Raw genomic sequence first — 13,884 nt, forward strand, 5'->3', positions numbered from 1 at the left:
TTTAGGAAACGCCTCAAAATAAAGAGGAAACCCCTCAAAAACTGGGTTTTGAGGGATTTCCGTTTTTCTTGCAGAAATTGCGGAAACGTCTCAAAAAACCTGGTTTTTGAGGGGTTTCCGCTTTTTTTTGAGGCATTTCCGTGTTGAGACGTTTCCGTGTTGAGGCGTTTCCATAGCACCGATCCGGTGTCATCTCTATAATGATTAACCAAATTCCTAGATCATGTGTCTTTACATATCCTGCATCTCCCCAAGAGGATCCTGTGTCATCTCCAAGGGGATCCTGTATCATCTCCAAGGGGATCCTGTGTCATCTCCAAGAGGATCCTGGTGTCATCTCCAAGAGGATCCTGTGTCATCTCCAAGAGGATCCTGTGTCATCTCCAAGAGGATCCTGTGTCATCTCCAAGAGGATCCTGTGTCATCTCCAAGGGGATCCTGTGTTATCTACGAGGGGATCCTGTGTCATCTCCAAGGGGATCCTGTGTCATCTCCAAGGGTATCCAGTGTCATCTCCAAGGGGATCCTGTGTCATCTCTAAGGGAATCCAGTGTCATCTCCAAGGGTATCCTGTGTCATCTCCAAGGGGATCCTGTGTCATCTCCAAGGGGATCCTGGTGTCATCTCCAAGAGGATCCCGTGTCATCTCCAAAGGGATCCTGTGTCATCTCCAAGGGGATCCTGTGTCATCTCCAAAGGAATCCTGTGTCATCTCCAAGGGGATCCTGTGTCATCTCCTAGGGGATCCTGTGTCATTTCCAAGGGGATCCTGTGTCATTTCCAAGGGAATTCTGTGTCATCTCCAAGGGTATCCTGTGTCATCTCCTAGGGGATCCTGTGTCATTTCCAAGGGAATCCTGTGTCATCTCCAAGGGGATCCTGTGTCATCTCCAAGAGGATCCCGTGTCATCTCCAAGGGTAACCTGTGTCATCTCCAAGAGGATCCTGTGTCATCTCCAAGGGTATTCTGTGTCATCTCCAAGGGGATCCCGTGTCATCTCCAAGGGGATCCCGTGTCATCTCCAAGAGTATCCTGTGTCATCTCCAAGGGGATGCTGTGTCATCTCCAAGGGGGGATGCTGTGTCATCTCCAAGGGGATCCTGTGTTATCTCCAGACCGCGTGTGATATAAGCAGGGGCGTGCACAGGAAGTCCAGGGGTAGCCTCTGCACCCGTATAGGGCCTGAAATCCACTAGAAACCATAGATTTTACTGTTCCAGGGGGGCTCAGCCCAAATCAAGGAATGCAGTACTTAATATGCCTCCTTTGTTTATTTTTTAAAAATGGAAGATGTAAAGCCTAGTTATTAAATTATGTTTTAAGACTATAAACTCAGAGCTGAAAACTTCAGAATGAGATATACTTAATAACGATCGCTTAATCTGATTATCTAATGTAAACACTTTTGATTTTCTTCTTATAATCCTCTTTTTGGATATTTCTACTGTATAAAAGTTACGTTTGATACAATTACAGATACAATGCTTTATCGATTGGATTGAATTAAGGTCAGCTGTTCACAAGCCGGCTTTTAGAGCATTTAAACAAATATAAACTTAATCATTTTAATATGAAACTATTAAAAAACATATTTTGGACTATTGTCCTTTTGAACGTTAGTCTTAATACACATTAATCCAAAACTTGCATTCGTTCAATCGATGTTGATATGACACCATCAACACCAGAAATCAAAACTGAGCTGGGAATTTTTGAATGGTGGACATCGGGATTAAGGCTTGATCCACTCTTTTTCTTAATCTCGAGATCAAAAAATGCTTGTTCTCCGCTTGTTATTAATCTTCAGATTAATTAACCGATCGGGATTAAGGATATCCCATTCTAAAGTTTTCAGCTCTGGTTTTTTAAGTTAAAAGAGTAAATCTTAACATGACACGCTGATTGGTTAATTTTTTAACTTCTTTCTTTGATATCGAATGCATTTTAAAATAATCTTGGGTTTAGTAAAACCAGGAGTTTAAGCATTAATCTTGATATCCACCATTCTAAAGTTTTCAGCTCTGGACACATTAGTAAACGGCTGGAAAATTTACTGCGTTTATTCGCAGAATTGGGGGGAACATGATCATGATGTTAGTGGGAAAACCATTTTTTGCGTCAAAAAGAATACAAATTTTGTCAAATTTTTCATTATTTCCCTCAGGTCTTCAAAAATCATTCCAGTGCCAGGGGGGTGTAATTCTTAAAATTAAATACCCCGGTATAACATGTTCAGAAGGTATCAAAAAGTTCACGGCATATCACTACAAAATAAATCCTGCAATCATCTAGACTTACATATTCTTAAAATAAACAATAACTCTGCAACAACAAATCAAATACATTGAATTAAAAAAATTGTAGAAATGAACAGTTTATTGTATTTAGGTTTGTCTGAAGGAAGAAAAAGATTCGAATCCAAGATTCATCACTAAGAAACCACCGTGGACTGGGATTAGGTTTCTCAGGTCATTGAAGGACGAATCTTCTTCTCTGAGTCCTCTCAGTACTTACAGGACAAAATCACAGTTTTTGGATTGTTTTTGGTCGCAAACGAGGTATTGTAATTAGAAAAGGTTTAGTGAAATGTGCGTGCAAAAAAACACTGTGTAAACTACTGCACAGTGTACTGTCCTGTACTGTACTGTACTGTACTCACTAGGTTAATCTCTGTCCTATGCATAACTGTACAACGGAACTGATCCAGATGTTTACACCTCAATGATAGTTGGATCTTGAACTATGCTAGCTCCGTGTGGCGTGTACCCCCTCCTCTACACATCTAGAATAGTTGGATCTTGAACTATGCTTGCTTCATGTACCTCCTCATCTACACATCCAGAACAGTTGGATCTTGAACTATGCTAGCTCCGTGTACCCCCTCCTCTACGGTTCCAATAATCCAAGCAGGAGATCCTTCAAGCTCCTCAACTTCACGGCAGAACTCCGCCGCTTTATCCCTGGAAACAAAATTAGAATTACAATCAATCAACCTTCTTCACTCAACTATTTAAATCAAAGAATTAAAGAACATAATTATTTTCATTTGCTCCGAAATACAACAATTCATAATGAATTAGGCAGATAGTACCGTCACGGGATTTACTTTAAGAACCACGGTAACTGTTCCTTGTGATAATAAAGGGATAAAATCCTGTTCTAAAAAGTTTTTATTACAAAACTTACGAATTCTCATTTGAAATTAGGTAAAAATGCACGATTACTTGAACTTTAACAAAATAGAAAAATAAAACTTGCTATTTACAAAGAGTTCCAAGAACAAACATGACTTGTAAAATACTCCGAACCCAAATCTTTACAAATCCTTATTTCTCAATATTGATGTGATTCGCATTTGACATTTGTTTACTTAGGTATAGAGAGTAGAAGGCCTCCACTGGTCTCAGCACTGTATCCTTGAACCAGCTGGAACATATTACCACAGGCCTTGGCAATCTTGCTCATGTTTGTCAGGATAGGCAGGGTGTGGATTTTGTAATGAACATTTTTTATCTAAAATAAATAATACAGAACTGAGAAGAAACTATTCATTAACCATTATAAAATCAAAAAAAATCAGACGTATCGTATGCTAGAAGAAAGTTCCTTTTTTTAAATAATTTTTTTAGGAATAAAAAAGTTATTTTTTACGTCCCTTTGTTTACAAAAGCAACGTACCTATGAAAGATTTTGTAATAAGATAGACCTCTCAAAGATATTATTATGTACAATTTAAAAATAAGTGACTCCAGTCTACGTGTCCAATGTCCATCATATTAAATATAAACATTTTCTGTTGCAAAATAAGGACGCAATGAGTAGGTCGAACATTCAGAACGTAAAAAATTTGACGTACATACATCGCAATTTAATCTAACTATGCCTTAATCGAGCGCTTCGTGTCCCATTTCTAATAAAATCTTTGCCTTTGATTGTTGCTTTTAGATTGACATTTTGAACAGAACTGCAATAGACAAAAATTTGGGAACAAACAAGCAAAATATATCTGAAGATGATACCTGGTTTTGAGCAAGGTTTGTAGCGTGGCCAAGTATCCCGAACCCTGTGACATCAGTAGCAGCTGTAGCTCCGTACTTATGCATGAGCTGGGCTCCGATCCTGTTGAGCCGAGCCATGGAGAGGGTTGCAGCTCTGTATCCAGCCTTCACCTCAGCAACACTGGTAACACCAGATATCTTGTTCCAACTTAAATAAGAAACGATCATTACAAAGTGTTCAACTTAACCTACGTAAACCCTTTTTAAGGCCTAAATTGTACCTTGAGTGAACCAAATAAAATAAAATATCTAAAACCGATTTTTCCCCTAAATCACATCCAGTAAAAGATTGGTAGTTAATATTTACAATAAAATTTACCGTTCGGGATCATCGATCCATTGATGAGCATTAACTGCAATCTGAGTTCCAAGAGGTTTAGTTAGAACTAGAACTTCTCCAGGACTAGAGTTCTCTGGTAGTATAATCCTATCCTTGGTACAGACTGTGCTCGCCACCCCTCCTACTGTACACCAAGGGTTGACGACAGTCTGGCCGCCGGTCACCAGGCAGCCGGCCTCAAGCGCCGTATCCTGGAACCCGCGCATCATCAGAGGGATGACAACGTCGCGCTCCTTCTCGGTGAACTCCTTGCTGACGGCGAGGAGCATCAGCATGTTGTGGCAGCTGACTACACCCATGGCGTAGAGATCACTGAGTACATTAGCACAAGCAATTCTACCCTGAAGATAAGGATCATCTACTAGAGGATAGAAGAAGTCTGTGGTTTGAACCAAGGACAGTCCGGCCTGGTCTGGGATAGGGGTCACCGAAGCATCCATTCCTGCATTATAATATATCTTAAAGAATATTATAAAGTTGTAATCTCTGTTTGTCCGATCATAACTCAGGAATCCCTGAACCTATTTGCCTCAAATTTTTATTGAGAAACTTGAGAGAGCCACGGGAATGTTCTTAGTTTTGAGATTCTAAGTTTAGTGGATCCACTTTTTAAGGAAAAAATAGCTAAAATCGTAACTAAAGACCATATGCGGGTAAACGGCGGGAATAGCTATGAGTAACTTGGGCAACGCTGGGTTCCAAATCTAGTATAGAATAAAGGTAATAAAAATACATTTTTTAAGGTTTTCAAATAAGTTTTTTTTTTGTAAATTTGACTACATCAATCAAAAATTTGTTTGAAAGCAAGACCGAATTATCTACATATATAAAGTTGCAATCTCTGTTCGTATGTTTATTTGTTTTTTTGTCCGATCATAACTGAGGAGCCCATGGACCGATTTGCCTCAAATTTTGATTTGAAAACTCGGGAGACCCACGGAAATGTTCTTGGTTTTACCAGAAAATAAATTTTCACTTTTTAAGTCGACCCGCTCAACTAAGAATCTCAAACCAAGCTAAGAATATTCCCATGAGTCTCCCGAGTTCCCCAATCAAAATTTGAGGCAAATCGGTCCAGGGGTTCCTGAATTATGATAGGACAAACAAACAGACAAACAGAGATTTAGACTTTATTTATATAGAAGCAGTGCCTAGGATCCATTTAATTTTGATGCAGAACCGGAGCCGGGATCCGCACTGGAAAAATGGATCCGGATTCAGAAAGCCAAAAATGTTGCGGATCCAACGGATCCGGGTGATTAGGAGTTATATAAGATTTACTGATTTCTTCAACAGAAAATTTTTGGACAATTGCATACTTTTGAAAATCTCTCTTTTTTCAACAATTCAGATTTGAGAGCAAAGGAATTTATTTAGAAGTTTTTGGTTGATATTTTGCACTTGGATCCGTGGATCCGCATATTTTTGCAGATCCGGATCCAGGAAGCCAAAATGTTGCGGATCCAATGGATCCTATTCACTGGTTATAGGGAAAAAAGTTTATTGGTAATTTCTAGGGGTTTGCAATGCATACATTGCAATATCAGATTTCATTCTCTATTTTAAGCTCTAGTTTGTTGAGGATAAAAACTTGGATATCTGATTTCAGTTCTGTATTTATCATTTTAATGTTTCTTAAAGGGAATGGGGACGAAGTTCCATGTGACCTGGCATACAGATGGAAATTCAGATTTACAACGATAACCTGAGTAAAACTAGTTTCGACAATTTCCTTCCGAGTCAAGAAAACCGACGATATCTTTTACATTGTTGACCAGATATAATTTTGAATCGGACATGACAATGTCACTAGAAATTACGTCTACAGTCGCATTTAAAATGTTCAAAGTCCAGAAAAGATTAAGTTTCTCACCAATCCCGACTCTAGCCTGTCCATCCTGTAGTTGTACAGCAGGGACCTAGAATATAAACTAGTATTGATCTTAACAGTTCTTACGTAATAACGCTAATAATTGAATACGAGAAAATCTAGATTTTTTAGTTTATTAAAACAGGGGTGTATATTTTCAAAATCACCCCTTCCCCCGGGGGGGGGGGGGTGTTTTTAGATGACTCGAGGGGGAAAATTGAAATTGCACATCAAAAGCAAATTTGTTCATTCTTTTTAAAACTTTATACCCAAAACTTCATTTATTATCCTTAATTCAGCAAATAAAACTCCAAATATTTTCGTTCATTTATCCCATAAAAATAGTATTCGCAATTCACATATTAATTTTGTGTACCTGTAATCCCACAAGAAGTTTTTTTAAAACTTCCTGAGGGACTTTACATCCTCATCCTTTCAGTTGGGTGTAGTTAGTCAACCTTTATAAAAAAAACTTTAATTGCAAATTGGCATGATTAAAGGAACTGAACACTCGCTACAAACTCTTAATTTTATCATCCCTTTATCTTTAAAACCTGATGCTTTTGATAATTTATAATATTTACCGTAGCAGAATTTATAGTTTACGACACAAGGATGTAACAGGATTAACTGCAAGGATGAAAAAATTTTAGTATTAGGAGAGTATTAGGTTCATGTATAAATCAACAGAAAACAAATAACTCAAAAGTGTATTCTTGGGAAAAATCGGGGAGTTTTCAAATAAGGGATTTTCGTTTTTTTTTCTTCATTTTTATGGACTCAGTCCTAAATAACAATTCCTCCCCCCCCCCCCTTCATATTTTCAATGGGGGGAGAGGGTTCCAAAAATCCTTTTCTAATTAATTACCGAAAGCTGCATTAATGAACACTTCATGCTTTTAAGAGTTTATTCTCATGAATAATTTCCCCAATAGATCTTGACCTAACTATATTAAGAACTATAATACCTGAATTCGGCACGTAGTCCTTCCTCCACGGGATTAAACTCCTTCCTTGTTCGATAATCTTCGGTCATTCTTCTCTGAAACAAAATGTATATAAATATAAATATGAATGCTAAAAGTAAAAATAGGGTCCGTAAGAGTATATACGATATTATTACCCCCAACCCGCACCCCTCCTTTCAATTTTGTACATAAACATTAATCATAAGTTATTTTGTATTATTTTAGGGTTAGGTCAGGTTAAGACAATTACAAGAACGAGCGCTGCGGCTGAGACGGACTAGAGGGGCCTAGCGCTGCGACTAGGACAGGCTAGGGGGCCGAGCGCCGTGGTTAGGACACAGGCTCGGGCGCAGCGGCCACATGACCAGTTATATCCATGCCAAGCCACAGCGCTCGGCCCAGAAATTGTCTTAACCTAACCCTAAAATAATACAATAACTTTAATTCAATGGTCAATTGGTCATGTACAAAATTGATTGGAGGGGGGGGGGTCCAACAATCGTATACTAGGACAGATCCGGTAATTTCCTCTAAACGAACCCCCCCCCCCCCAAACCCTCCTGTAAATTTTTTATCATGGAGCTATTATGTAACACGCAGATGTAAAGTTGGTCATGTGGCGGTAGCAGCTCCCGGCCCCTTTGCCCCAGAAATTTTTATGTAAACCTAATTCCTAACCCTGAAATAATACTTTAAAAATAATATCATGTACATTTTCTTATAAGGGGGGGGGGGCAGAGGCACAAAGTGTTCCATCTCTGAAGATTAGATCACCTAATTCTAAATGTTATTTTTAGTTTAAACACAATAATTTTCATTCAGCACGGAGTTTATAGGTCCACAGTGATTTGATTCGGGCTGTTGGAAAGAGAGTCACTAAAGTTTAAAGACGCATAATTTGCCGGAACGGTGTGCGCCGTGGCCTTATATACTCTGAGTCATTAGGCCAATGAAGTTGTCGGTGTTTGTCTGCTAAATTGAAAAACTGCGTCATGCGTGTTAATGCTTTCTCAAAACAATGAGATTCTCTGAAATGTCGTCTTGAATTTTTTTTTCATGAGACGACTTCAGGAATTATTTAAAAATTGGTTGGTGTATTTTTCGAATTATACGCAAATCCCCTATACGCCACTTCCGACCTACGCCAAATCCACTATACTACACATCCGACCTACTAGCACATGGTTTAACAGCTGCTATATGGACTCGTGGCCGCAGCGCCCGGCCCCCTAGTATGCCTAGTCGCAGCGCGATCGGACCCCTCGGCTGTCCTAGCTGCAGTGATCGGCCCAGCAATTGTCTCTTAACCTAACCTAACCCTCAAATAATACAAAAGTAAACAGCTGGCGTAGGTTCGATTGCAGTAAGGTGGATATTTCGACCTACGCAAATCCGCTACACTCAACTTATGACCTACGCCAAATCCGCTACACTACACATCCGACCTACTAGCACGTGGTTTTACAGCTGCTATATATATGGATTTGTGGCCCCAGCGCCCGGCCCCCTTGTCTGTCCTAGCTGCGGCGCTCGGCCCATGCCTGTCCTAACCGCAGCGCTCGATCGGCACAGAAATTGTCTTAACCTAACAGTACTAATTAGTAGGGTTAACCCTCAATGGCGTAGGTCCGATATTTCAGTATTGGTCGGAAAGTTAGTAGGTCAGACGTTCAGTAGCTAGGGGATGTTGCGTATTATAGACGATGTATATACATTACCAAGACGACTTAAAAAAAAATTTATTGTTTTTCTTCCATTTCACATTCATAAAGTATTAATCAATTCCACATTAATACAGTTTTAATCAATTCCACATTCATAAAGTTTTAATCAATTCCACATTAATACAGTTTTAATCAATTCCACGCGCTCATAAAGTTTTAATCAATTCCAAATTCATACAGTTTTAATCAATTCCACATTCATAAAGTTTTAATCAATTCCATATTCATACAGTTTTAATCAATTCCACCTTCATAAAGTTTTAATCAATTCCAAATTCATACAGTTTTAATCAATTCCACATTCATACAGTTTTAATCAATTCCACATCATAATGTTTTAATCAATTTGCACATTCAAAAAGTTTTAATCAATTCCACATTCATACTGTTTTAATTAATTTCACATTTATAAAGTTTTAATCAATTCCACATCCATACAGTTAATTAATCAATTCCACATTCATAAGTTTTAATCAATTCAACATTCATACAGTTTTAATCAATTCTGCAATCATAAAGTTTTAATCGATTTCACATTCATAAAGTTTTAATCGATTTCACATTCATAAAGTTTTAATCAATTCCACATTCATACAGTTTTAATCTATTCCACATTCATACAGTTTTTATTAATTCCACATTCATACAGTTTTAATCAATTCCACGTTCTAAAGTTTTAATCAATTCCACATTCATACAGCTTTAATCAATTCCACATTAATAAAGTTTTAATCAATTCCAGATTCATAAAGTTTTAATCAATTCCACATTCATAAAGTTTTAATCAATTCCACATTTATACAGTTTTAATCAATTCCACATTTATAAAGTTTTAATCAATTCCACATTCATACAGTTAAAATCAATTCCACATTCATAAGTTTTAATCTATTCCACATTCATACAGTTTTAATTAATTCCACATTCATACAGTTAATCAATTCCACATTCATATAGTTTTAATCAATTCCACATTCATACAGTTTTAATTAATTCCACGTTCATACAGTTAATCAATTCCACATTCATAAAGTTTTAATCAATTCCACATTCATAAAGTTTAAATCAATTCCACATTCATAAAGTTTTAATCAATTCCACATTCATAAAGATTTAATCAATTTTATCCTTTCTTTGAAAAATGATGATTAATGATATTGGAGCATAAAATTTTAAAGGCATGATTTAAAGGAGAAGACTGCGCATTTTAACCTACAGATTGACTAAAAAGTTTTGGGTCGTCAATGAATTCCTTGCAACTTTCGGCAGCTGCCTCCAGAGCCCCAAAACACGGGTTTTTATGGTAATTGAATATACTATACTTCAATCATGCGTTTAATGCAATGCATGCTGCAAAGTTAAATTTTCAAGACTGGGTCGCCTTTAAAGTGTCCTAACTCCTTTGATTTACATCACTAGCTCACTGAGACTTTTTCTTGTAGTCCCAGGCATTAAGATTAAATAGACAGAATAATAAAATTATGTAATTGTTTACCAAGATATAATCATGGCCAAATTCTCTTTTGTGCGTTAGAACTTAAAAACTTTTGGACTACGCTATAGGAAAATGGATACCCTGTATGTTGGCTGTTTGTAATATGGTATATTTTTGTACTATTACAGACCTCTAGACTCAGTAGATCCACAAGGGATAAAGTTTTTATTGTAACATGCCAGCCCAGTGCAAGTAATATTGTTAAATGCCCATGGTTGTGCGAGGCGAGTGCAGGGGCGTGGATATAATTTTCGATATTAAATACTTCTTTGATCTTTAGAATTAAAAAGAAGTTCAACTACAGTCGTCTGCGTATATATTTATGATTTTTATTTTGGCTTCTATCTATACAAAGCTTTCAAACAGCAGATACACATAAACATGGAAACAAAACTTGTAAACTTGTAATTTTAAAAAAGCTTTTTAGGAATCAAAACATAAATAGAAAAGTCGTCTTTATTGTATTGTATTCCTTGTACAAAACGGGAACACGATTGAATTAGAGATAAATCAATTCTTACTATGTAGTGAAGATAATTATTCATGCCATTGTAAACTCCGGCTCATTGTAAGTATGTACCAGGCCGACTTTTAACCAGCTAGAGTAATCTGTACAATATGAAACGACAGTCTTTATGTAAGGCAAACCGCCAAATATTTTTTTTGGCCCCAATAGCCAAAACAAAAGTGTCAATTCTTGGAATATTTTTTTTAGTACGTATCGCACACATTGTACAGTGTAAAATTTACATGTACCTAATTTCATGTTGTGTAAATGGTACAGATGTAGCAACATAACAGAACCAAGAAAGGGTAAGATATAAAAAACATGTTTTTATTCATTTTCATTCTGTCACGTATTGTAAGCAAAATAACAGTTTTAAAAAAATACTTATTTTTACCTAACCTTACCCGTTTACCCCACATAGTGTAAAGTGCGCAATTTGTAAATTGCACATTGCATGCAAAAAACTACAAAACGAGATAAAAAGGCTGGTTCCACTTACAAGTTAGCCAACTATAATTTTGTATTTTTCGAAAGGAAACTGGAGTACCCAGCATTGCTAAGGTTTTTAAAAACACTTTGAAAGAAAAAAGAAAGAGAAAATGTCCCGAGTTGCCCCGGTTTATATAATTTTTCATAGTGGTGTAGTTACTCCATCCGCCTACATGTGCTTAGTATTAAATCATGATTTTAGCTGAAATGTTTATGTTTACTTTTACAACGTTTACAAAATCATACTTATTATAGTCGCTTAAACCTAGAACCATCTCCTTCTGACTTGTTGAGTCGTAGGGAGGTCGATGGGTGGTGGGGGGTTCAAGGGTCCAGATTTAGGAATTTACCAATAAACTTATAAAAATGGATATACCGCTATAGTTGTTGAATATTTAATAAAGGTTGGTGTGTGATCTATTTTCCATAATTGCATAGTTTCACACTAACACATTAGAACTATACAAATATAAAGGTTGAAATTAAGATGTTGGAATGAATATTTGTAATGTATTATAAGATAGGTGTTGGAATGAATATTTGTAATGTATTATTTACTTAAACGAACTTTAGGGTGATGATAAAAACATGTTTTTTTAGAAAAAAGACTTAATTGTATATTTCTAAGAAAAATGTTCGATTCTTGAGCTTTCCATGCAATGTGGTCTACCATCTCTAAATCATAACAGATTATGATTATGAATATTAACGACTCCTGTTTATTTCAAACGTCTACTTTCTCTTCAACAGATTATGAATATTTAAATTATTTTAATCAAAATAAATTACAATTCATGATTTTAAGCCAGTAAAAGTTTCTAATGGTAATTTCTCAGTTACTCTTTTTAAATGGCATTTGGATTACATGGCAATATCCATAAACGTTGATATTGAGCATCTATAAAACTCCTGTTTATTTGAAGTACCGCGGGCCGACATTTAGCAGTATAAGACTAAAGATGGTCTAAATGCGACAATACTTGAAATAAAACATTCCCTTTTATCATGATTAATGCAGTGAAGATGCTCTACGTGCATTTAGAATTCCCAATACAACAAAAACCCGATGACGTGAATTGATTTATAGATTTATTTATCTTAGATTTAAAACAGATCCTGAATATGTATTCTCAGTCAAGTTCTCAACAGACCATCGATATATTCTTCAAATTCTGGGATTCTAGACTTATCTCGCGGCCAGTTTCTCATATTTGAAGGAATCTACAAAAATCTTGACTTTTTTCTTCATTATTTCAAATTCTGAATTTTCTTTTATGAATTAAACTGAATGAAAATTTAATTGAAAAGTAAGTTGTTTACTCAGATTTAGGTATTTCATTATTGAAAATCATCTAAAGGCATTGTTTAAATTCATTCAGGGATTTTAATGGACTACTGTGCTATTAGGGTTTTCTATTTTCTAATCGGAATTCCGCGGAATCGTGTGAAATTGCGTGGAATTGCGCGGAATTGTATGAAATTACGTGGAATTGAAAGGCTCGCATTTGCACAAAAGTAAAAACCACTTGTGTTGGAAGCCTACAGCTCTAAGTCTCTTTTTACTAAATTACCAGATGAAAAAGAATTAAGTTTGTCTACAATCGACATATATTCCAAAAAACGTATACTATACCTACTTTCATTTTTCTCTTTATAAGCATTCCACTCCAAATTCTACTAACAAAGAAATTAAATTTTTGCCACAAACTTAAGTTTTCTAATTCCTATATTTTTGCAACCCATTGTAGTAGATATTTCAAACTATTAATTCTGTTAGATTAAATGATACATGTTTAAAATATCAAAGGTTTACACCATCAGGTTGCAAATATATAGGGGATTAGAACATTCCAATTAGTGGCAAGGACTCAATTCCTTTCCTAAGATTATTAAGAACTGTTAGACAAGCGTTTAAAATGGTAAATATATATTTCTGTGAAAGCTCAAAGAGAGAAGAAATATATTCGAGATATTGTCTGTTTGTTTACACTATATAGCAATAAACCCAAGTCCGCAATAAAATACTTTAAAAGTTTTAGATCAGTGAGCACAGTGCATGGTTTATATGTATTCCGAACCCCATTAATTGCAGTCAACAGTTTTCGTTTTTTAGAAATTGTGGTGATTTACTGAAAGTTTTAATAAATTAATGAATGAATAAACGAATTGCATGAATGAATTATCTCTCTGGGGTTCATATCAACACGAAATGTTAGGTTGACGGAGTGTATAATCATTAACATGTAACATGCAGTAGCTTTCTGGAACCAGTTGAAAGACCAAATTACACTCAATCAGGGGCGTATTCAGGAATTTGTCAAGGGGGGCTTAAATTTTTTTCTCTTTCCAAAGGGGGGCTCCGCACGTTGGGGCCTGACAACCCCCTGAAATCAATAGATTTCACTGGTCCAGGGGGGGCTTAGCCCCTATA

General features: G+C 36.2%; 1 protein-coding gene across 1 annotated transcript; it reads right to left on the bottom strand.

Annotated features, from left to right (window-relative positions):
• Positions 1-2,324: 2,324 nt before the first annotated feature.
• On the bottom strand, positions 2,325-7,336 carry LOC111712588 (selenide, water dikinase). Its single transcript, XM_023487241.1, has 7 exons — positions 7,238-7,336; positions 6,646-6,727; positions 6,273-6,318; positions 4,379-4,841; positions 4,021-4,207; positions 3,372-3,514; positions 2,325-2,961 (listed from the first exon to the last, which is right to left on the bottom strand). Exons 4-7 carry the CDS (start codon positions 4,837-4,839, stop codon positions 2,832-2,834), a joined length of 921 nt encoding a protein of 306 aa, XP_023343009.1. The 5' UTR covers positions 4,840-4,841; positions 6,273-6,318; positions 6,646-6,727; positions 7,238-7,336; the 3' UTR covers positions 2,325-2,831.
• Positions 7,337-13,884: the final 6,548 nt, after the last annotated feature.

The sequence above is a fragment of the Eurytemora carolleeae genome, unplaced genomic scaffold, assembly GCF_000591075.1.
Source record: "Eurytemora carolleeae unplaced genomic scaffold, Eaff_2.0 scaffold1126, whole genome shotgun sequence".
NCBI classification, from domain to species: Eukaryota; Metazoa; Arthropoda; class Copepoda; order Calanoida; family Temoridae; genus Eurytemora; species Eurytemora carolleeae.

What these genes read in the sequence shown, in the direction of transcription:
- LOC111712588 (XM_023487241.1), bottom strand. Translation starts at nt 4,839, where the DNA reads ATGGATGCTTCGGTGACCCCTATCCCAGACCAGGCCGGACTGTCCTTG. An exon ending in CAAACCTTGCTCAAAACCAG is followed by an intron (nt 3,515 to 4,020) that starts GTATCATCTTCA and finishes TATTTATTTTAG; the next exon opens with ATAAAAAATGTTCATTACAA. An exon ending in CTTCTACTCTCTATACCTAA is followed by an intron (nt 2,962 to 3,371) that starts GTAAACAAATGT and finishes TTTTGTTTCCAG; the next exon opens with GGATAAAGCGGCGGAGTTCT.